At 26.9% G+C, this 23919-nt stretch overlaps 2 protein-coding genes across 4 annotated transcripts; both read right to left on the bottom strand.

Moving 5' to 3' along the window:
* Positions 1-13885: 13885 nt before the first annotated feature.
* LOC145836330 (DNA-directed RNA polymerase II subunit RPB9-like) lies at positions 13886-15363 on the bottom strand. Its single transcript, XM_082944140.1, has 4 exons — positions 15314-15363; positions 14612-14666; positions 14297-14445; positions 13886-13997 (listed from the first exon to the last, which is right to left on the bottom strand). The coding sequence occupies exons 1-4, from the start codon at positions 15355-15357 to the stop codon at positions 13886-13888; spliced, it is 360 nt and encodes a 119-aa protein (XP_082800266.1). The 5' UTR covers positions 15358-15363.
* A 6564-nt stretch (positions 15364-21927) lies between these two features.
* LOC145835369 (DNA-directed RNA polymerase II subunit RPB9-like) lies at positions 21928-23672 on the bottom strand. 3 transcript variants are annotated; one of them, XR_014369860.1, is made up of 5 exons: positions 23597-23672; positions 23285-23339; positions 22951-23099; positions 22329-22505; positions 21928-22199 (listed from the first exon to the last, which is right to left on the bottom strand). XR_014369860.1 is itself a non-coding variant. In XM_082942932.1 (4 exons), the coding sequence occupies exons 1-4, from the start codon at positions 23638-23640 to the stop codon at positions 22388-22390; spliced, it is 366 nt and encodes a 121-aa protein (XP_082799058.1). In that variant the 5' UTR covers positions 23641-23672; the 3' UTR covers positions 21928-22387. The 3 variants fall into 3 exon arrangements, 1 of the variants encoding a protein (XP_082799058.1); XR_014369859.1 differs by having other exon boundaries at positions 22335-22505; XM_082942932.1 differs by having other exon boundaries at positions 21928-22505.
* Between the last annotated feature and the right edge of the window lie 247 nt (positions 23673-23919).

The following is a 23919-nucleotide window of genomic DNA, read 5'->3' as shown; positions in this document are numbered from 1 at the left end:
TCACAAACTCCACGCCGATAGCGTATGGGGCTGTTGTGAAATTATTAAACTTGTTTGTTTTTTACTTGGTTTTATTTTTTATTTTTCTAGTAAAAGCAGATGCTTGTCTATCAAGTTTTTTTTTTAGATTGTGATAAGATACTTGGAAGTCTGCAGCTTTATAAATGTTGTATAAACTCATGTATCTGAAGTTACGCTAACTACTGCATTCAATAATAACATAGCATTCAAAGCTAATAAGTACTTTATAAAATGAATGCTACATGTTTATATATGTTTAATTTTAACAAAGTCCCTGTACAAAATAAGATAAATTCATAAACAATGCTAATTATGACTTTGCATTTTATATTATTTATTAATTGTAAAAGTTGTATGCAATACTTTTAATAGTTTAAACTTACAAATAAGTGTAGAATTGACAGAAACAACGGTCAATTTGTTGCTGACAAGAAAGTTGTTAAAAGCAGAAGAAAATATTCGCTGGGCGTCTTCCGGAGCTTTGTTTGCTCCTTTTCCTGTGGTACTCCCAACATCTACATGAAGTTCTCCCAAAAACGTCATTCTGTAACATTTTTTAAAGATCTACACTACATTGATAAAAATAACAGAACAAGGATAAAATATTTTAAATTTAATTGAAACTAAGAAAAAAGTTGATTAATAAGTTAATCTAATAAAACTAGTTTTTGTTTGTACATTATTAGTAGAAAAGACGAAACTTTTTGTCGGTAACTAAGTTCAAGTTTGTTTTTACCTAAAATACTTTGTTTCTTTATTGTACAATAATATTAATACTCCATGGTTTTACTTTTTTTAATTCACATAAAGAATTACTAACCTGTATTTAGATAAAAGGGTCCTATCAGAAGTTTGTCCACTAGTTTCACTTTTAATCTAAAAAACAAAATTTTTAAGGTTTATTATAATTTGAAAAGCTTTTTAGACACTTTTGATACTTTTGAAACCCTCATCATTTAAATTACAAAGTTTAAAATTTTTTTATAAATGAAATATTTAATTAACATTACGACTCACTTTAATTGTTGGAAGATAAACAATATTTTCATATCCTTCGTCGTCATCATAGGTCAGTTGCACACTATACTTATACCCACGAACTATGTTCTTAATAAAAACTTTATCAGAAAGAAGTTTATCAGACTGCTTTATAAAAAAATTCTTTTCTGGCCGCAATATAGCAGTGTTGTCAGGCTTTACTTGTGAATTTGGTTTGACAAACGTGTGTTTTATTAGTTCAAGGTTTCCACTAAAGATACCACCCTAAAAAGTGTCCGTTTCTCAATTTAAAATAAATAGAATAGTTGATTAGGTCTAAGTTCAGAGTTTATTGTTATAACACGATTTTTTAAAAGCCGCGGTGAATTATAAAAAAAACACAATAACTTCAAAAATCTAAAAGTGCTTTTGATAGGTTTTACTTTGCACTCTGGATATTTTTAGTTATTTTTACATATTTTCTGTTCGATGCTGTGAGCGTAGTTTGAAAGTTTTATTTAAAAATTATATTAATATTATTAAGTATATATATATAAATATATATATACTAGCAATATCTAGTATACTTTTATTCAAGTTATTTAAGCCTCTATTTACATAACTACTTGAAATAAAAATCATTACGACAAAGTGTTAAAAATCTGTACAATAATTTTTTAAACTATTTGGTGCTACAAAATTTTAAACTGTTTTATGTCAGCAAAATCAAATTGTTTTAATATATTTTTTGTTTTACTTTGACCAAATCTTCTAAAGATAAATAAAGGTTATGTTTAACAGATTTCATACCGTTTCAATCAGATCAGTCATTCCGCCTGACAATTCAACGATAGTTTCCAACTCTGTCTTTTCATCAGGAGTTTTTGCTTTTGTGGAAACAAAGACAGCTTTTAATTGCCGTGGCTTGACTTCTATTCTGAAGTAATGCGGCTCAACTTCGTACTTGGTCGGCTCTTGAATCTGTTGAGACGCAATCTCTTGAGTTATAAAAGCTATACGACTTACTTTAAACTGTTTGCTTGAGTTTATTTAAAAAATTAAAGTATTTTTTGATTAAAACTAACGTAAAACTTCACAATATGAGTTCCAGGCAACGTAAATCCAACTTTTTGAAAATTAGCTCTGCCCTAAATTTTATAATTTAGTATAGGTTTTGAAGCCCTTGGAAAATTAGCTCTAGATTACAAAATTAACTATTGTTTAATGTTTCTACATATCGTTGTGTATAGCTGCTACACTTCTGTTTTATACATTAAAGGTCTTTAGCCATTAATATGTACTCAAAACCTCAATACGTATACATCGCTTGGTGTTTTTTTGTTTACAAAAAGTGTATACAGAGTAATAAAATTTAGAAAAAGAGATAAAGAATTATTTAGCTATTATAATTAAACAATTTTCTTAAAAGAACAGCTCTAATAATTCTTTATATGTACTTAAAATTTGACGAAATAAGTTTAGAGAGTTTTTGTATTTTATAAAACTAGTTAAATACTTTTTTTTTCGCGTTTTGTTTTTAAGAGATACCATAATACACTATGACTCAACAAAAAAAAATGTATAAAGATCTAAGACATACATCAACAAAATAGTTGTTAGCCTTTATACTGTTTTCTTTTCTGAAATAACTTATAATTGAAAATAATCTAAAGACATCTTTATAAAACGAAAACTAATAAGAGTTTAACATAACAGCTTTTTTAAAAGATAATTAAACAAAACTTTTACAGTATGTTATTTTTTGGTTTTTTACAAATTATTATTTTTCATTAATTTTTTATTTTGTGCTTAAAACACTTTCATTTCTCGAAAGAACTTTACTCTAGCTGGTATTTAAGTGTAGAATAAATAAGCTACAATTACCTTCTGAAATACAGATTTTTGAGGTCCTATAATTCCAGATTTTCTACCAAGAAACGGCAAAACATCAATTCTGGAAACCAACATTTCGTCAAGGTCATCCGTGTCAAAATAGTATCCCTAAATTTTAAATAAAACAATTTTTTTTAGAATTATCAATTTGAAAGATTAAAATACAAAAACTTACAAGGCTATCAATAAATCTCAACTTAGCATCCAAGGCATACTCATAGGCAAAAATTGAGTCAATACTAGTTTCTAAAACGAAACCATAATCAAACTGCCTAATGATGCTTCTCTTTTTGTGATCTGGAAGATAATTAGTTGAACTACTACATTTTTCCTGTTTTTATATCTACCTTAACACAGCCGTTGAATACATTTAGAAATAAAGTGTTTAACAAAAAACTGCTTTTTTAGCCAGCTTAGCTTGTTTTCAAAACAAACTAATTTTTTGAGCGGTATTTTATATTATTTTTTAGCAAACTTAAAACAAATTAAAATTTATACACTTAATGTTAGTATAGTTTGATTTGCTTGATCTGTACGCTTGTAAGTTTTAAATTAGCTAGTCTGAAACTGATGTTTTCAATGTAAAACTGTTTAGATATATTTTTGGTTTAAAACAATTTCAAAAAGAAGTACAGATTAGGTCCAGTTTACTTTTAAATGGACTGAAAACCAATTTGACTTCTTAACCATAAGTAAAAACACTATACATAAAAACAGAAACTTTTATTTTTTGTACAACAATCGAACTTGTAAAATTTCTTGAATTGGAGTCAATAAAAAAAATTAACAATTTTAAACAAGCTCCACTTTTTTATATCAGGTTATATTGTATTAAAATTTAGGGCTCATTATTTTTTTAATTATTCAGTACACATTATTTCTTATTTAATTTTCCACTAATATATTGTAAGTAAGCTACAACCGAGATTCATAGTTAAACAAAACTTACCTTTTTTTGGTAAACTTGGTTTTACAGTAGAAGTAGTTTTGTAGTCAAGATACCTGTTAACGTTGTTTTTTATTGTTAAAAACTAGTAATCATATAGTCTTTGAAGTGGTACTTAAAACCTCAATAAACACCTACTTTAAAAAATAAACTAAACTGTTGCAAGGTCAAAGATATGCTTAAAACTACAACATTTCTACTCTCACTGGTATATTTACTTAATAAAAACTTTCTATAGCAAAAGATGCACTTATATTTAGTTCTTTTATGTCTTAAAATGCTTATATCTCATACAAAAAAGTCTTTAATGCAGTTAAAACAACCAAAAAATCAGTTATAAATATAAAAAAACTGTACTGACTTATCTTCAACAAAACTTTCGGCGTATGAATCTTTTTCATTAGTATTATTTTTTGAGTAATTTTCTTGGTATGGTTTATATTTTAACTCAGGAAATTTATCTGTATAAACATTTTGTTAATGTTATATTCAAGTTTAACTAAGAATCCAAACAAATGTTTTAACTTACCACTAGAAAGACAGGTTCCGAAGATGATGGTGTAAAACAAAAGTTGTATTGTATACACGTAGTACTTTTTCATTACAAAGTATATTTAATCCTCCTTGAGAACAACTTTTCGGATGCATAGAAATATCATCCACATAACATACCGATTACTTCAATCGACCATAGTATTTATAAACTTATTCTTTTAAATTAGTTTATTTTAGTAACTTAATTCAAATTTTATGCAATGGTAGTCAAGTAGAATTTAGAAACAGTATGACGTAGGACGACTTCTACAAATTATTGTAGGTTAATTTTTGGATCGATTTAGTAATTTTTATGCCAAATAAAAGTTACTTCACCATGTGTTGTAACAAAACTTAAAAAGTTTATTCAACGGCAAAAAATAACAAGCGCTCAAAAAGTTTGGTCCATGGACCTGGTGTACGAAAAAACTTTTCGGTTATCGAGTCATACTCCGCGGATACAGTTTAGTGTCTTGTCCAGAAAACAAACACTAGCTAATGGTTGTTCAATTGAACTTGAGCTTTTGATTTAAAACAATTCTATTCTGATGATTGTGTTCAGCTAAACTTACTCTATTGTTTTAAAACGTAACAACCAACAATAAAACTAAAATGCAAATGACTTAAATATATTAATATTCTGATGTGAACTAACTTAAGTGAACCCATTCTTTAACTAAATATAAAACAAGTTTTTGTAGTAGTGAGTTTTTCAAGTATAAATTATGTGCTACCAGGATTAAAAGTACTGCTAACATTTATCAACAAGCAAAAATGAAGTTGTTTAAAACAAACTTTCTATGAAACTTAGACAAATTTTCTAAAACAAGCTACTAAATGATTTTACCAAAGTACAAACATTAAAAAGCTTTATTTAAGAAGACAGATATTTTGACAACTGTTTTAAAAATTAAGTAAAAAACTATCTGTTCTGGTTTTTTTTTTTGTTAAAATAGAATGTAATACAGGAAACAAGTTTCATAATTTTTTAAAAGTATACCATTATCTAATTAAAACTGATTTTTGCTTGTTAAGTTTAGTACGTCTTTATTTAGTTTTTAGTTTGCCTTATTAGAGACATTTTACTAATCAAATTAATCGAAAAACTTGTTTTTACTTAACAGTCACCTCCGTAAATTCGTTGTTAATTTCTTAAGTCCTAAATACTATTATTGGTACAACTTTTATACACACCAAAATATGTAGAAGTAATTTTGTAAAAGAAAAATCATGTGTCAAACTTAATTAATTTTTTTATAGTTTTAAACTGTTATTATATAAAAACATAAATTATAGAAACATAGTTTATAAATCAAAAATTATTTTTAGATTAAAGTTCATTCAAAAATACCATGCGTCTAAGATCGATAAAAACTTTTTTAAACGTCATAATATCTGGATTGGTGTATAATAAATTTTAGTTAGTGTAGCATCTGATTTCAATAAAACTTGAACGACTTCAAGAAAATTGTGTTTATAACTTCAAATCTAAAGTTTTAACTCAGTATATTAAAAAAGCCAGTATGTATTTTAGCCATCATCAACATTGAGATGTTATATTCCATCGATAATAAAAATGAACTTTACCGCAAGATCAACAACAACACTTTTTCAACTTTACCCACAAACGGTCGCTTCAGTGCTTTGTACTAAAGCCCGTTTGGTTAAAATCACAACAGTGGTTTCTCGCGACAATTCCTGACTGAAGAGTCCTAATTAGGACGAAACCGGTCGTGGGATTGTCTCGGATGCTATTGGTGTTGATCTTGCGGTAAAATTAATTATTTATATTTAAAAAGATAAGAAACTTATTGGGTTCGCACTAATTTAACATCATACGTTATTCGACTAGAAATCGGTGTCTTAGTTATAGATAACACTTGATAATAATACAAGTCCATGGACCTTTTCATTGGTATACAATAGTAGTTTAGTTCATAATTTCAATAATGTTTATTATGTTCTTTAATAATGATTAAAAAACTTTGATATGACGATAATTTGACAATTCTAACCTATAAGCTTTACTATACTGAGTACTGTACACAATTTCAAGTTCATATATAGTTTTATTTTCGTAAGCAACACTTTCTAATTTATTATAATTGTTTTTATTTAACTACATCATATTCAGATTACCGCGTACGTTTTTCGCGCTATTTATCTTCAGTTACTTAGTACAGCCTTCAATGGGAAATTAATATTTAGATGAGAATTTATTTATACGAAAATCTTTATACTAGTTTACAAAAAAGATGATTTTTTTTTGTTTTTTTATTTTTAGATTTTTTATTCAAAATAACAAACTAAAACATTTCATTACGTTATAAATATGACTTTAAATGAATGAATTGCATCACGTATATTCAATCATTTCAGAATTCAGAGGGAAAATTGCATTCTAACACATTCAATTGCTTAAAAACTTATAAAATTATGTTGAGTGAGGCCGTTTAAATACTGATCTGTTCAACAATAAAAGTCGACACTCACAACACTGCGTTCACTCGAGCGTGCAAAAAATCACTCTAGCATGCAGTTGTACCGGTCGATGCCGAACTTCTCCACCAGCTCCTCCTCCATCTTCTCGTGGATCCTCCACAGCTCCTTCATCACCTCCCTCCTCCGCGTGTCCTTGCGCAGGTCGACGAGCAAGCTGGCTATCGGCCCCACGACTTCGACGCTCGCCGCCTGGGTGAAGTCCAAGGAGCCGACCTTCCCCAGCGCCCGGTAGATTCCTTCCGACGATCCGGTGCTTATTTGCGTCTTCAGCGCTGCGTGCGTTTCTTCAAAGAGCAGAGTGGACGGGCTTTTGACGGTTTTCAGTCTTTTCGGTGGCAGGGGTGCGTTGGACGCACTAGACCCTGAACGTCTTCTCTTTCCGTTTGGAGCTCTCGAGGGTCGGTCTTTTTTTTGTGATAAGTTAGGGTTTCGCTCTTTCAGTCCTCGCTTGATTGGATGGGAAGTAGATGGGCCTCTAAGTGTGGTTCTCGAAAGTATATTTTTCCTAGGTTGAGGAAACCATAAGCTAAAATTGCCATGAACTGTGCCTGAATCGGTCTCATAGTCTTCAGCGGACTCGTTTTGTGACGAGTCAGAGGTTCGACTTTCGTTGAGCTGAGATAGAAGCCTGTGAAAGTAATCCTCGTTTTCTCCAGCTTTAAATTTCACGCAATCCTCAACGCTCCTCTCAAACAGCTTCATCTTTTTCGGCGCGATCTTTCTGGAGGGCACGCCGTACTTTCCGCGGTTTTCTTCGAACGGGAACAAGTTTCTGACGCGCACGTTCCCAGTTTCAAAGGTGCCGAAGAACAACACGAAATAGTCGAACGATTTCTCGTTGAATCTCTCAACCATGGCGGGCCAGTGCGGGTGTCCCGAAACGAAAGCAAAAACAAGCTCGTTTTTCTCGAACGAATCCTTCCTTACCGCTTTGATTGCATCAGCTTTATCTTTCGCAGACGGTTTCTTTTTCTTTCTTGAAGGCATTTAAAACGTCATTAAAACTGTTATGATATATCTTATTAAAGGTTTTCTTAGCACATACATGTAGTCTGTTATATTTTACATAAAGTAACTTACTCAAAACTTCTTTATCTAACCTAAGCGTTTGCAATAAGTCTAACAAGTTAATTTATAACACTTTTATCTCAAGCAGCTTTAAGTTAAATATTGTCTAGAGCACTTTCAACGAAAAAAATTAGTTTTAAACTATGTAGTTATAAAATTGTTAAAGTAAATAACTTTTAGGCAACTTGTTGAATATTTTTCTTATAAGTTAAAATACCTAACCTAAGCCTTATCAAACAACTAACTCTAAGTTTAACATAATATTCATCAACACAAATGTTCACTGTCTCACACTATCAAAAAACTTAATTAGTAAAACGAAGTGAATAATTTTTAAGTGATCAAGTAAACTGTTTAATGTTGAACAAATTTTGATGAAACGACTTTATGCTAGTTAAATTTCTGACTGAAAAAAAATTAAAAAACTTTATCACACCTTTAGTAAGCTTACACTTCAATTTTTAACTTTAATAAATAGAATTAATTTAATAAGTTTTATTTATAAAGTAAAATAGACTTTTTCAGTTAACATTTTAAAGAATTATTTATAAATTTATTAATAGTTTTAACTTAAATACTTAAACCTAATATAACTTATACAACTTAAAAAAATCTTCTGATTTTTTATAGATGTTTATTTTTTCTTTAAGCTAAAGATTATGTAAAAATAAAGCTTTTTCAAAGTTGATTTAAAACAGATGCAGAAATATTAAAAACATTTCAATGAAGTTTGACTTACAAAGCTAATTGTTGAAATTAAAAAAGAACTTCTTATGCTTGATAGTTTGACCAAGGATAAAATTAGTTTTAATTTTAGCTGAAGTTTTATATACTTACGGTTTATACTGCTAATATTTTGCACTATAAGTTTAGTTATAATTTAAGGTACAGAATTTAAACTTGTTCGTAAGTGGTGGGATAAGTTTTTAGTTGGTTGGCCAAATTTATCGTAAAAATCCATTTGCGGCTCGTAAAAACAAAAATTTAATTAAATGATCATCTAATAGCAGTTTGGTTTTTGGAAATCCTTTTATTTAAATTACTATAATTAATCAATAATAGTTAACAAATTTTAATCTATTTCAGAGCGCGTTTTGCATCAGGTAGTGCAAAACAATAAAGCACTAAGTTTTATTTGTTTTGCACAAGTTTTTTATCTAAGAGATATGCTGCAGGCAATAACTTTTACAGCGGGCAGTAGGTTTTACACTTCTAAAGTAATGGTAATTAAATAACATCGGTATTAAAGTTGTGTTATAACCTAAGAGGTCAAATAGTATATGCTTTTTTTTTTTTTTTTCCAGTATATACTAAGTTAAAATAAAAGTTTAATTTTAGATATAGATATATTTGCGCTCTGTGTAACAAACAACAATAATGTTTTCCCCTGTTAAAAATTAGCTCTGGTAGCAGCTTTAAAAATTAGTTAAAGTTGTTTGATATAACCTTTAAATTGTCCTACTGATATTTCATTTTTATGAACATTTTTTTATCTTTTTATTCATTGTATAATTGAAGTTGAACAAAAATGTTTATATCTTAAAACTTTTATTTTAACTGTTTTTATGTAATGTAGTTTATCTTAATCACGACCGTGAAAAATATGTTATACTTATTTTTCAAGGGTTTTTAAGCACATCGGAAATAAATACAAACTTATGACTACAAAAAAGTTAAGGTAGATTTATTGAACAAATAAAGCTTTAAATTTATGACTAGTTCAATTATTAACACGAATGCAGTTATTAGAATTAATACTACTTTTGTTTTTTTAGTTTAGTACAAATTGTCTCTAATGGTTTACTTAAAAGTGTCATAAAACTTATATAAACATCCTTAAGCACAAATCTTATTACAAATTAGTTAGATCTGAAACTGTCAGATGAGAAACTAAAATATAATTTTTAGTAAAATTGTTTTGACTTAAGCTACTAAAAATTTCAATAGAATTGCAATAATACCACAAACAGCGTTTAAAACTAGGAAAAATGTATAGTTATCAACATTTAGTTTACCTATTAATACAAAATAAGTTTGTTTATTTCCGTAATAATTTAAACTATGAGTGGGCAACTTTTATAGTCGGCAAACTATGTTTTTTGTAAGTCAGACTTCCTAAAAAATGTCTGAGGTGGCATTAAAAAATATAATAAAAGTATAAAGGTTCTTCGTGCACCAGGTCCTAGGACAGGGGTCGGCAAACTGCGGCCCGCGGGCCAAATGCGGCCCGCGAAGGGTAAATCTGCGGCCCGCGAGCACGTTACTTTTTTGAATGGAATGCGGCCCGCGAAAGAAAATTTTGCGGCCCGCGAGCATGTAAAAGTGGCCCGCTGAGCAAAATTGTATTTTGAATTAAATTTGTTAGATTAATTTAGTTTTAAGTCCCTGTGTAACATTTTAAAAATTTAAAAGACTTTACTTATTTAGTTTAAAAATGTGAAAAAGACAAGTTAGAATTCCACTACTTTTTTTCTCAATTTCATAATAACTTTCTTCTTACAACAGCAAATTATTTTCTATAAAAAGAGTATAAAAAGTGCTTTAAATTAGTAAGATAATTATATGATACCTATATTGTAAATAAACTAAATGTAAATGTTTTCCGTTTTGTACAAAAGTAATGCACAGTAATTAACTAAAATGTCATTTCTTAACAGTTTAGTTTTTTTCACACGTTTTTATACCTAAGTTCTTATTACAGATGTTTTGTTACTAAATGTTATATTTTAGTGTGCACAAATACATTTAAATTAACATAATAACATAAAATAAGGTCAATTTGATTTTGGTTTTGACACCGTTAATTTTTTAGAAGTTTTCTTTGCATTTTGAATTAATTCCTATGCAAACCAGTGTACGAAGATGCTCACATTTTAAACCACTTTTTATTTAATACTTAACGAGATAAACTTTAGTTTATGCATAATTTTCTAACCTAACATTATTGTTTCTATATGTAATTATCTAAGTGTGTACTGACACATTTAAAACAATATATATGACATAAATTGAAAAAGTTTTTGTTAGGTATACTTTTTGATTTTTCAAACAATGTTTTTTGGCAAAATAAATTAGTTTTTATGCGTTGCATACTAATATAAACAGTTGCTGTTTTTTGAAACTACCTATTTAATTCAAACGAGATTGAGAAATAGTAATTTATTAAGTTTAAAAATTTTTTATCAAAATAGTTAAAATTCGATCAAATAAACAAATAAAATTGCCACACACTCAGACTATGACTATTTGAAGACTTCAAATCTCAGTCCAATTTAGTCATTTTTTCAGTTTTTGGCTTGAATTGCTTTTTTTATGCTAAAATATCAGGCTAGTTTTGATCACTCGGACTGACTTTTTCGCTTTAAAGTGTGGTAAAATAAATTTATTATGTATGTTTTGTTCAATGCACAGTGTTTGTTTGAATTAAAATATATTTCACATTTTAATTCTTGCAGCTGATATAATTTGAAATTAATTATATTAATTGTATACATATAACTGTGAACAACTAGTGTTGCCAAAAAATCCTTGAAATGCTTGGAATCTAACAATTTATACTTAAAAAATCTGAAACAGCCTTAAACTTGAGAATTATCGAAAAAATCTGGAATTTTAAACAATCTTTACATGTAAAGTAATAAAATTTCTATTTGACACAAAAATCTAAAATATAATTATATTTAATTAAAAAAATTAAAGCAGATTAACAGTATCTTTAAAAATTTTCTATATTATTTAAGAGTGGTTTTTTACCTTTAATTTAATTTTATACTACAAATAGAAGCAAAAAGTAGAACTTTTAAAACCTTCATATTTGTGCATTGCACCTTTGCTTTTAAATGGTTTTACCTATTTTTGTGCTTTGTTTTGGAACTAAAGCTAGAAATTTTAGCTATTTTAACTTTTAATATTTTTTTAATATAATTCAGACATTTTTGCTTTTGAAGTGGCAACCGTTTAAAAGACTAATTAAATAATAAAAAAGTATTTCATCAAAGTATTCGAGTTAACTATTTAAAAAAAATTTTTTAGCTTATCTACAGTAGAAATAGGTATTAATTTTATCTATTTTCTTTATTTAACATTTTTTAAATATGAAAAGGTGGTTCATAACATAAAAAATGTATAAAAGTGACCCATAAATGTTTTTTCAAGCTCGGTTTTTATAGAGAATTAGGTTGTAGGTAAAACAATAAAAATAACTTATTAAGTTTAACTCATTAAGTGTTTAAGAAATTACATATTCTATCAAGACTAAAGTATATTTAACAATGTAAATTCTATTCAAATAGACATTTATATATAAAATAGGCATTTTTTTTGTAGCTAAAAGTCATTTAAAGTAATAATTTGAATAAAAGTAAAACTATCTCTGGTGTGACAAAAACTAAAGCGTAAAGATTATTCAAATATCACTAAAACTAAAACTGTGGCCCGCGAAGATTCTGAAAACTTGAAATTTGGCCCGCGAGCACCAACTGCCTGCCGACCCCTGTCCTAGGACCAAATATTTTAGCGTTGTTTTGTCTTTCAATAAACTTATAATAAAGAATCAAAAACAGTTACATCTTAAAAGCAAAATTGCTATGAAACAAGGACAACTAGGTCCTAAAAACTAAAAATTAAAAGCATATTCCAAAACTCTTGTTATAATAAAAGCTCAATTTTTGCTTTGAACAAGTATTTTTTTAAGCTAAAATTTACTTCAAGTAACAGAGATTCCTGCTAGCGCTAGTTTAAATCATATAAAAACAATATGATGACAAAAGTATTTTATTAGTTTTGATTAAGATATAAACAATATTTAAAATTGTTTAGTACTTAAATATATTTTAAATAAGCGTTAAGTAAGTGTATCAATTTAAACTTTTCATATACAACTTTTTTAGTTTGACTTTAATTAACAAGTATGATGATTTATTTAATCATTTAATGTCCTAATAGGAATTAAATTATTTAATATTCTGTTTACTTATTTTTAGTACAACTTATAATGCTAAATAATTGCAACCAATACCAGATTTTTTTAAATTCAAATATTAAAATCAATAATTTTAGTTGTATCAAGTAGACTTTTTTGTTTTAGTTTAAAATTGTTTTTATTCATTTGCAAATTGTAAATTAATTTTAGACAGTTCTGCTTTTTTTCTATTACAAGCTTTTTTTTGCAAATTTTTAATGCAATAACTATTAGTTGGTTAAATTTTTAATATATGTCAACAAGCAAAGTATCATTCTTAAGTAAAAATCCACAAGAAAGTTTATCTAGCCTATTACCATGTACAGTAAACTTTGAAGTTAACGTTTAACTAGTCATAAACAATTTTCGTTCATTACATTGAGTTTAAGTAGCTTCTACATTTTTAAATTGACCTTTAAAAATTAATAATAACTAAGCGATTATTCATTGAATTTTTTGTTTTATCAAAAAATAGTTAACCCTTATTTACATTACAGCTTGTACTGTATCATATGCAACGCATTATTTATTTTAAGGTATATAAAAAGCAATATTTTAATACTATAATAATGAGTTAACAATGACTTCAAAACTTGAAAAGTTAGTGAACTCTAAATATGATTTGAGATAATAGCTTTTACTACACAGCCTACACTTAAGGTTTGTCCTACAAACTAAAATTCTACCGCAACGAAAAATTAACAGCCCTTGACAAGAAGTTAGAAGGTATCCGTGTTGTGCGACTCGAAAGCCGGAAGGTACTTCCTGCATCATGTCCTATGACTAAATATTTAATCAACTATAATAGCATACTTTGTGCTTCACATTTACGATACTTCAAAAATAAATCACTTAATCCAGTTTTCTAACTACAAAAAGTAAAAAAACTATGATTTTATGTTACACTAAACCTTTTGGCAGTGAAAAGTTTATTCACAAACAAAACATTCTAAACTACGTAGCAACCGTGGTGGTTGCCATGGTTACTTCCCGTCCCACTTGTGCCCGCAGTGGGTGCAGATGTAGTACAGCCTCATCGACCGCTCGGGATTGGTCGATCGCGATTGGTGGAAAACCGCCTCGTTGTGGAGGCACCTGGTGGATGAAAAAAAAATGAAAACACAAAGATGAAAAACCCACACAAAAACTGTGTTGACCGTTAAAGCAACATTAATAAGTAAGTAAAGTTTGATAGCTTTAAAAGACAGATTTTTTAACATAAAATAGTTTTTATAGTTAAAAAATGTTTCTTATGTTTGTTAATTAATGATAATTTAAATAGCATCAAAAAAAGTCTTAAAGTTAGGGTAAATTGTGTGGCTTGAAAATAAAATATGCTTTATGATTAACATAAACAATTAACAACAAATAAAAATGTTGCAACGAGCACCAACTGGGGACACGGGTGCTCCTTGTTCCTCATGAGGGTGGGATCTTCCGTCGCATCCGGGATTTCCGAGACCAGCTCGGCTGCCTCGTGTACCACCCTGTTCACGTATATGCAGTGGTCGTCCGCTTTCATCGAGAAGTTGCAGCTCCGGCACTGTGATAAAGTGATAAAGTGTGGTGTTACTCAAGTGTACCAAAATATTCAGCAGTTCTAGAGTTTCGGCTCAGAAAGAAGTTTTTTTTTGTAAGAAAGATTAAGCAAACAGTTTACTGTTGTAATATTTGTTTTGTTTTTAGTATATTTTTAAAGTAATACTCACCGAGTACAGCAGAACTTTATTTACTTTGTCCTCCTTTGGTTCCAACATGTTGTTGCTGAAAAAAAATAATGTTGTTGTTTGAATCAATATAAGATAATATCAGGGTTGCCAAATGTTTTGTGCGAGTTTTGTCCAGGTTATTAAAGTTTCTTTCAAGTTTTTTTAAAAACATGTTTTAGGGTCTATTTTAGTTTAAAATTACGTTTAAGGTAAAAAACTGTGTTAAATAGAACAACTGCATTAAATAGATATCTTAAAGCTATTTTAAGTGTGTTTTTTATTAAAAATATTTTTGATGATGACCAAAAACTTATTTACACGATAAACTTTTTGTGTCAAATTAAAATTTTACTAATTAACATGGAAATGTTTAATTCTAGGTTTTTCCTGGATTTTTAATGATTTTTTTTCAAAGCTCCAGTTATATTCAAAATTTCTCAAATTCTAGGCTTTTTTAGCCTAAATTGTCAATTTCCAAGGTTCCAAATTTTCCGGCAACCCTGTAAAACTACACCCTCAACAAGATGCTAGTTTTGAGCACTTTCTAACCATTGGAAAAAGAATTTAAATTGAACTACTATAATTAGTTTGAGACTTAAAGATATTTGTAATGATATATTTGTGAAAGTGCTATATACTACCTAGAAAGCTTTATGTTAAAAGGTTATCTTAACCTTTTTCCAAATACACAAATTTACTAACCATTCTTGACAGAATTTTATTCCGATGGGTCCTTGATTAGACATTTTATTATTTATTTATTTCAACTGAAACTTTTAAATTTGTTATTTAAAGTTGTTAAGTGTGTTAAAAGTAAAAACACTTATTTCTAAAGAGTTAATTTCAAAAAAGCTTATGATAAATTACTATAAAATATACAGTAAATTACTGTCAGTAATACTAAAATAAAGAACACACAACTAGAATATAATATACAACCATTTAATTCCTTAACAACTAACTAAGGCTTTTGTTACTTTTTAACACAATATTACATTTAAATAGTTTTAACTAATTTATTTTCAAGCTTCAAAAATATTATATGCTTATTTACTCCATTTTGAAATAAAAAACTTTTATATAAACGTGCCAATGCTCAACATTTGTTTTATTATACCAAGTGATATCTCATTACTTCAAGATTTAGTTTGTGATAATTAAGTTTAAACTAGAAGCAAATTAAGTAAAATTTTCAAACAAGAGCTAAAAACATTTCACAATGTATCTGAGTTCATTTCTTATTGGAGTCTTAACTGTATAACAGTTAAGTAGCAAATAATGTTCTGATATGTAAACAAATAAAGCAAATGTTAATAAAATATACTGAAATAAAATTATATCTATAAACTATTGTCTACTATCAATCAAATTACACGCGCACTGTCCACTTAGAAAACTATATTTCTAGTGTTCAAGTAAAAAGGGTTGTACTTGTTACCAGTACTAACTACTAGTATATACTAAAACTAAGATTATAAGAGTGTAACTACTAAATGTCTTTTATGGATTTTAAAAAAGACCAAAATTTTCCTTCTTAAAAGACCAAAATGTTCAGCTTACCAGGGCAGCAAGGTTCTAAAAGTAAACATTAATTACATTCAGGCAATTACATTGGTAACAGAAAAATAGGTTACATATTTTTGTTAATAATTTTCGTGACTTCGTAGTTGTAAAATTATAATAAAAGTATGTTCAGAAAAAATACTTGACTTTTAAGCTTTTCAAAATACCCTTATACGTAAACCTACTTATAAAAATTTAAAAGTTGTGGTGTTTCTCGTGATATGTTACGTTAAAATTTACAACTGAGGGGTCATTTTTCGGTGTTTTTTAAAAGCCGATTTTGCCAAGGCAAAATTTTCTTCAAATCATCTAAAACTTTGTACTAAAATTTAAAACTAATTGATATTTCCAAAACAAAAAAAAATTCTAGCCGGAGGATCATAAGTGGCTGAAAAAGTAAGTACCCTAAAGTATATTCTTAGTTACACTTTCTATAAAACAGATAACTTCTGGATAATAGTGAAACTTTATACAAAAATATGTTTGAAATTGTTGTAAATAAACTTATTGTTATTGAACTTTTACAAAAAGTTTAATTCTGTACTTTTTGATGTGTGACAGGTAAACACAAAAATATATACTTATTTGGCAACACATAACTCCCTGATATACTTGCCAAAAAGGCAAACTAATAAAAACCTTTTTTCCTTTTTCTTATTGAATAGTTTTATTGCTTGATAATACAGCTTTTACTTGTTGAAAATTTTAAATTGATAAAAAATACATAACATTATTGTTAATAACTACACTACTGCAATTTCTAAACTTAAACAGGCTTGCCACAGATCAAGCTGAGAAAAAATTTCCTGACTTTTTACTGGAACTTTTCTAAATAAAACTCTTAATTTAAACTTATTCTAAAACATATAATCAAACACTTGAAACTATATAAAGCTTTCAATTTTATTTTTATACAGGTTAAAACAACAGTTTTTTTGTTAAAATCAATCATCTAACTTCCATTACACTAATTACAAGTTAATAACATAGTCTGCTATTTACTTATTCTTTATTTTAAACAACTTTGAAAAATAATGAAGAGGTAAAGCATACACATAAACTTGTTACATAAAGTACTAAACTCAGTGCTTGATTTTAAAGAACTTAATTATTTATTTAAACAAAAAACATACTTTGATTATAAAATTCTGCAAGATAAACTTTTGTTTGTATATCACTTTTACACTTGAGAAATGTCCTTGCCACAGATCATCAATACTAAAAAGCTTACAAAAACTGCTTGTTCAAGTTGGGTAGTTGTTCAATATGTTTATGAAAACTTTTGCAGTTTTATAAAATATATTTTATTAATTCTTATGAAATGAAGGCAATGGAAGTTAAGTAATTTTGTAAATTTCTGGGAAAATTTTGAAATTTTAGTCTGACTTTAAAGGATTTTAATTATTTTTTACCATTTGAAGGCTTTGAAAATAAGGAATTTTGTAAATTTGAACTGACAAAGTTTACACTTTTTCAAATTTGATCATATTTCGTGACATTTTTTTTAAAAACTCTCTTTTTTTTCCTGACTTTTGTCATTTATTTTAGTTTTTTCTGAAGTAGATTGAACTTAGCGTATGTTTACATACCAAACCTCTGAAATATAAAATTTTAATCAGTGATTTTTTTTCAATAACATTTAAAGTGTGTTTATTTCATTTTTACAACTGTATTTTATCTTTATTTATCACTTTTAAACAGAAATTTAAGAAAACATCTCTTTGTTCTCTACTAATTATCAATACTCTTAATATGCCTTTTACTAAATAATTAGTTAAATTAACATTATGAAATTCTACTTAATAACTGTTTTCTGCAAAAATGTTTAAATATAATACAAAAAAAGACAACACAAAAATTATTAAAAATAGTTTGAATGCATTTCTTGTGATCCTTGTACAAAACTTCTTTTGCCCAAATGTGCGTGTTTAATGCTGCTCATTGCAAATCCTGAACTTAAGGTGTTGTTTTTATTGTTTTTTTTTTTATTGTTTATATTAAATAAGTCAAAGATATCATTTTAGTTAATGTAATTTACATATTTTCTACTTAATAAATAAACAATAATAAATTAATAATTTAATAATAAAATAAAGTGTATTGATTTTAGTAACTTTTTATCATCACTATTTAGGTATTTCAATAGGTTTTTTTGGCTTCTAACTTTTAGCGCATCACATTACAAAACAACAACAAAAAGAATTAAGAAAAATTTTTAGCTCAAAAAATCTAAGGTGCTAGTTTTTAAAATGTTAACTAACTTTTTGAATTTCTAAAAAACCTGTTTGTTAGACTACATTATTTGTCTACTTCCAATCTTATACAACTTAGTTTAAGTCAGAGTTCTTTTTATACTTTTCTTTAAAAAATATAATCAAGTCCATTAAAATTAAAACAGAATGTGTAGGCTGGTATCTTAAATGAATATACATATATTACTGTAACTATGACATTTTTCTTTGCCCTTTGAATATCATAAAGCCTGAAATTTTTAATTCAGTTAGACCAAACACTATAGTTATATTTAATAAAATTTAAAAAATGTTAAGTTGTTGAAAAAATTTGCAACTAAGATTTAGTAAAATTTAACATTTTACAGGGTTTTTTTATTTTTAAGCAAAAATTATTTTATAAAAATATAAGTTATTCAAACTTGGTTATCTGAAGTATATTGGTTACAACAAACACAGTAACAAAAAAAAACATTCTTTTTAAAACAACGGTAGATAGATTGGGAGTAAAAAAAAATTCAAAACAGTTCAAACACTAGCCTGAGTTATTAATATTACCGAGTAAAGGTTGGATAAATAAAAACAAATGGAAAACATACTAACAATAGAATAAAATACTTTGTTCTTAAAACAAGTTCTAATTAATAAACTTAAAATGTTCAACTGTTTTACAGAATAAAAACATGACATTTTGTTTTTTAGGATAAGGGTTAAATAAAGCAATTTAAAATAAGTTTTGTGTTCCACAGGATAAAAAAAACTACTTGTTGTTTAATACTTTTAGTTTTTAATATTTTATAACGAAAATAATTTTTCACTCACTTAAACGATATCTTCAGTTGATTATAGAATCTTATTCAAATGGAATCAAGTTAAAAATTCTTATTGATATCATTCTCCTTATTTATAAGTTGAGATAAAATAACAGATAACAGATAATCTCAAAAGTTAAAACTTTAACTATTAAAAAGAGATAAAATAATTAATTTTTTGAAAGTCAAAATCAAAGAAAATTTGCTAATAACAAAGTAACATATTTTATTTAGTTTATTAATTAAAATCCTGTTAATAAATTTGTTTTGAGTTTTTAGAAAATACATAAAAATAAAATATTAGATTCCTAGTTGCTACTTCCTAGAGTTAAATCTAACTGAGTCACTGATTTTCATAGGAAGTTTAAATATAAGAAGCCATATTTTTTCAAATACACTAATAAATTAAACCAGGTTGAGAGTGTGACAACTCTAACTTAAACCTATTTTTAAAAAAACAATTATTTCTATTTGTTATTCAAATTCAGAATAACAACATTCATAAATGAAGTAATCCTTGACAATTTCAAATATGTTAGCTTATAACTAAAATTATTATTGTACTGTATTAAATACCAATTTTAAGTATGATATAAAATAATAATAATTAGTTTTAAAAGCTGTGGTCTTTGATAATTTGACTTTCAGAACAAAATATTTTGTTTTTCAAGCATTATAGTATATAAATAGACATATAAACCCGAAACTAGACAATATTAAGCTTGAATATTTTTAACTTATTCAAATAAAATTTGCTTCATCTATTAAATGAAAATTAGGAGAAAAAGACCAAAATTGCAACAATGCAAAATTGAAGTAAATTAAGAGGGCTGAATTTGTTTTGTGCACCCTAAAAAAATTAAAAAATCTAAACAGATTGTTGATTTCAATCATAAATTGTTTTACTTATTTCTCATCCAAACTACTATAAATTTGTAATATCAAAAGGAGTTAAATTAATTTATTAAAAATTTAAAAAAATATAATAATTTAAAGTCTTATCTTAATTTAATCTTAAGACTTGCTAGAGATTCAGAAAAAATTAAAACTAGCCTCAGTTTTTCATTAGTATTTAAAACTTTCAAATTAGCTTCAGTTTTCTAAAGTATTTAACTGGCCTGAGTTGTGTTATTTTGGACGGGTGGACAAAGGTTATAAATATAGCTAAATTGTCAATGTTGATTCATTTAAGAAACTTGAATTATACTTGATAATACTTTAATTTATCTTATCCTAAACCAAGTTTTACATTCTAAACTGTTACCTCTAGCTCTCATAGCTACAACTGATTTTATTTAATAGAAACTTTGGAATAATACAGGTTTTTTCAGAATACTTAAAATTTAGTTTACTAAATAGTTTTGATTACAAAACAATTAAATATCACCTGAGCGAATAGGAGGGTGCAAAAAATTGTTTTAGAAAAACTAAATTTGGCTATTATTTCTCAACTTAGCATATACTGTAAGATACTTTTTATAGATTTAAAAAAATCAACTTTTGCAAGATGTAAAAAAAAAATTCTTATTCCGATACAACCGTATGGAATCAAAAACTTTTGAAGCCGAGTTTCTCAGAATTTAACAAAAATATTTTTAATAAAACACACTAAAATCTTTTGTCCTCCTTCATTTTTAAACCAATTAAATTCAAATTGTCAAGAAAAGGAATTTTTAATATTTCAAACAACTAGTTAGAAGCGCATTTTTTTTAAATGCCTTAAAAATTTTATTAACAGAAACATTCAAAATCTGTTTCTTACAAGTTGTTTAAAATTTATTGAAGATTACTCCCAGAAATTTTCAAAACATTTGCTAAAAAACTGAAAAAGGAGACAGATATTTAGTGCATTAGTCTACTTTTGCCCACTTAGTTTTTGACTCCCATAAAAAACCTATTGAATGCTCAAATTTGTTCGCTTGTATCTCAAAAGTTACTATGGATTTTAATAAACGGTAAAAATTAACAAATACCTTATCTAACTATGTTAAATAAGACTAAATTTCGTAAAAAGTGTTTCATCAGAATTGTCAAAAAAATCCAGCCTGAGTTACTAAAATCCAGCCTGAGTTTATGAGAAAATTGAAAGATTAATTTATTAGAGCTATAAACTTAAAATAAAAAACTGTAAATTAAACTTAATTGGCAGTTATATAATTTAAGTATTAACAAAAGGACAAAATAAAAACATAACTTTTAAGAAAATTTAAAATAATAAAAAATATTTGCAGTCAAAAAATAAGCCTGAGATTTGGGAAAAATAATATTTTTAATAAATTTAAGTAGGCTGAGCTATCCTTCAAGCCGGAGTATGTGGAAACACTGTATACAACACATATAGCTTATTATCATATCATAACTTATTTCGAGCTACCTATAAAGCAATAAGTAATATAATATTACGTCTGTGGTAGTAAATTTAATTTGTTTGTTGAATATCAGTTATAATTTAAAATAATATCTTACATAGCCTATTTTAGATTTATTCTACAAACTATAGTACAAATGCAAATACTAACATAATTAGATTAAATATAAAGTAGCTAAACAAATTTTCAAAACTACATAAAATCGTAGTTTTATAGAACATTACTCCTCAAAACAGTTAAAATGTTTATTCACAAATAATATATTCCAAGGAAAAATGTTACATTATGTAACTAGAAACACAATATATTTAACTCAGATTAAAAATGGAAAAAAGTGAGTAACAGAATGAAAATTTCTATTTTTGTAAATTGTTTATAAAGTTGCTTAATTTTTTTAATAAAGTATGTATTATCAATTTTTTTTTTAATAAATTAGTCTGCATAAGCAGTATTTATAAAACTTTAAAATTTTTAAAAATAAGAACTCAAAATAACTCTTGCTGTTCTTGAAAACAACTAAAATAAAAAAGGTTTAATGTACAACCAAAAAAGCTTACCTAATTGCAGCTCTGAAACTAATTTTTAAATTAAACTCGTACAAGCATGAAAAATTCTGAAAAAATTTAGCATAAGTCAACTTTCTTTAAAGCTGAAATTAATCATTCGACAACTTTTAAGCATTGCTCTATACTAAATTAACAAAAAGTCAATAGTTTTGAACTAAGTGAAGTATAAAACTAACACAAACATGTATAAATCAGCACAAAGTTACCACAGCAACACCTTGACACGTTGCCATGGTTACAACTGGGTCCACCTGTGTCCGCAGCCCTGATTGGTGCAGACGAAGTACAATCTCATTCCCTCCTCGACATTCGTCGATTGTGATTGGAAGAAAACCGCCTCGTTGTGGTGACACCTGGTGGATGAAAATAATTGTTAATAAAACATTAACTATACAAACACTTACTATTTTTAATTTAGATTTGAATACTCTGAAAAAATAACATAAGCTTGAAAACCTATAAAAACAAATTTAAGACACTTAAAGTATAATTATACACTGAAAGCTAAAATTTGAACAGTCATAAGGGTGCTATAATATCTTATATTTTTAACATACCTTTTCTTTTTTTTTCATGTATAAAATGTATTAGTAAAAACTTAATTAAACAATTGTTAAACACAGTCTAAACTTAGTCAAAAACGAAGTATTTCATTTAAATGTAAAAAATTAGGCCACTTAATATTTTGTGATAGTAACAGATGTTTTTATACTTGACAAAAACAAAATTGGATAAAACTGAAGATAACTTTGTGTTGATATTTAATTTTTTCCAATAAATAAATTAAAGGTTACCAACATGGGACACTCGTGGTCCTTGGTCCGGGGCAGGGTTGGATCCTGGGCCACGTCGGGAATGATCTGGGTGAGCTCGTCGATTTCGTGCACTATCTTGTTCACGTATATGCACGTGTTGTCGGCTTGCTGCGAAAACTCGCAGTTCCTGCACTGTTATACATAAACATTCACCTACACTACATTTTACAATTGTCTACATACTATACATAAATACGTTTATCCATAATATGTGGCTTTTCTTTATAAAATTTTGAGTTAGATTTAATTTTTTAAGAGATATTAAGCGGAAGTTATTAAAACAAAATAGAAATTGAATTGATTAAATTGAAACTAACTGAATACATCAAAATGAGATTTTCTTTGTCTTCTTTTGGGTACAACATGTTGTTACTGAACAATTAAAATATTGTTAAGGTTACAAACTTAATTAAGTTTTTCATTTTGTATGACAAAGTTAAGCATTGTTCTACCTTTTTTTGATAATATCAACATTTTGAAAAATGAATAACTACTAACCAATCAATAAAATAAATGTGATTTAAAAGTTTAAATTTGTACCATACTTGTTATGAGATACGAAAACTTGACTTGTTAATTTTATCTTTGAAGTTTATTATAGTTTTTTTTTCAAACACAAGCATACTAACCATTCTTGGCAGAACTTTATTCCAATAAATCCATTTTTGGCCATTTTAAAATTTAGTTTATTTATTTATAACCACTGAAATATTTAAATAAATTAAAACTACTCAAAAAAGCGTAAGTTAAATAATAGAAAAATACAAAATAAACATTGATTTCTTAAGTTTTAAAATGTTAATATCTTAAAACACATTTTTTTAAATGCTATAAAATTAATAAGTATTAGTTAATAGATTCAGTTAACGTTTCTAATTATCAAAATGAACTTATCTAAACTCTGTTAGAAAAATAACTCTGAGAAGTAATCTAATTCTGAATACAAATGTTA

The sequence above is a fragment of the Thalia democratica genome, chromosome 5 (assembly GCF_965202585.1).
Source record: "Thalia democratica chromosome 5, ktThaDemo2.hap1.1, whole genome shotgun sequence".
Taxonomy (NCBI): Eukaryota; Metazoa; Chordata; class Thaliacea; order Salpida; family Salpidae; genus Thalia; species Thalia democratica.
The sequence above is the reverse complement of the archived record's forward strand: the minus strand, read 5'-3'. Positions and strand labels throughout refer to the sequence as shown.

Excerpts from the sequence above, each read along its gene's own strand:
- LOC145836330 (XM_082944140.1), bottom strand. The coding sequence starts at position 15,357 with ATGTCTAATCAAGGACCCATCGGAATAAAATTCTGTCAAGAATG. Across the intron at positions 14,446-14,611 it reads ATAAAGTTCTGCTGTACTCG|TGCCGGAGCTGCAACTTCTC; the intron begins GTGAGTATTACT and ends ACTTTATCACAG. Across the intron at positions 13,998-14,296 it reads AAGGAGCACCCGTGTCCCCA|GTGCCTCCACAACGAGGCGG; the intron begins GTTGGTGCTCGT and ends TTCATCCACCAG.
- LOC145835369 (XM_082942932.1), bottom strand. The coding sequence starts at position 23,640 with ATGGCCAAAAATGGATTTATTGGAATAAAGTTCTGCCAAGAATG. Across the intron at positions 23,340-23,596 it reads ATAAAGTTCTGCCAAGAATG|TAACAACATGTTGTACCCAA; the intron begins GTTAGTATGCTT and ends TTAATTGTTCAG. Across the intron at positions 23,100-23,284 it reads ATCTCATTTTGATGTATTCA|TGCAGGAACTGCGAGTTTTC; the intron begins GTTAGTTTCAAT and ends TATGTATAACAG.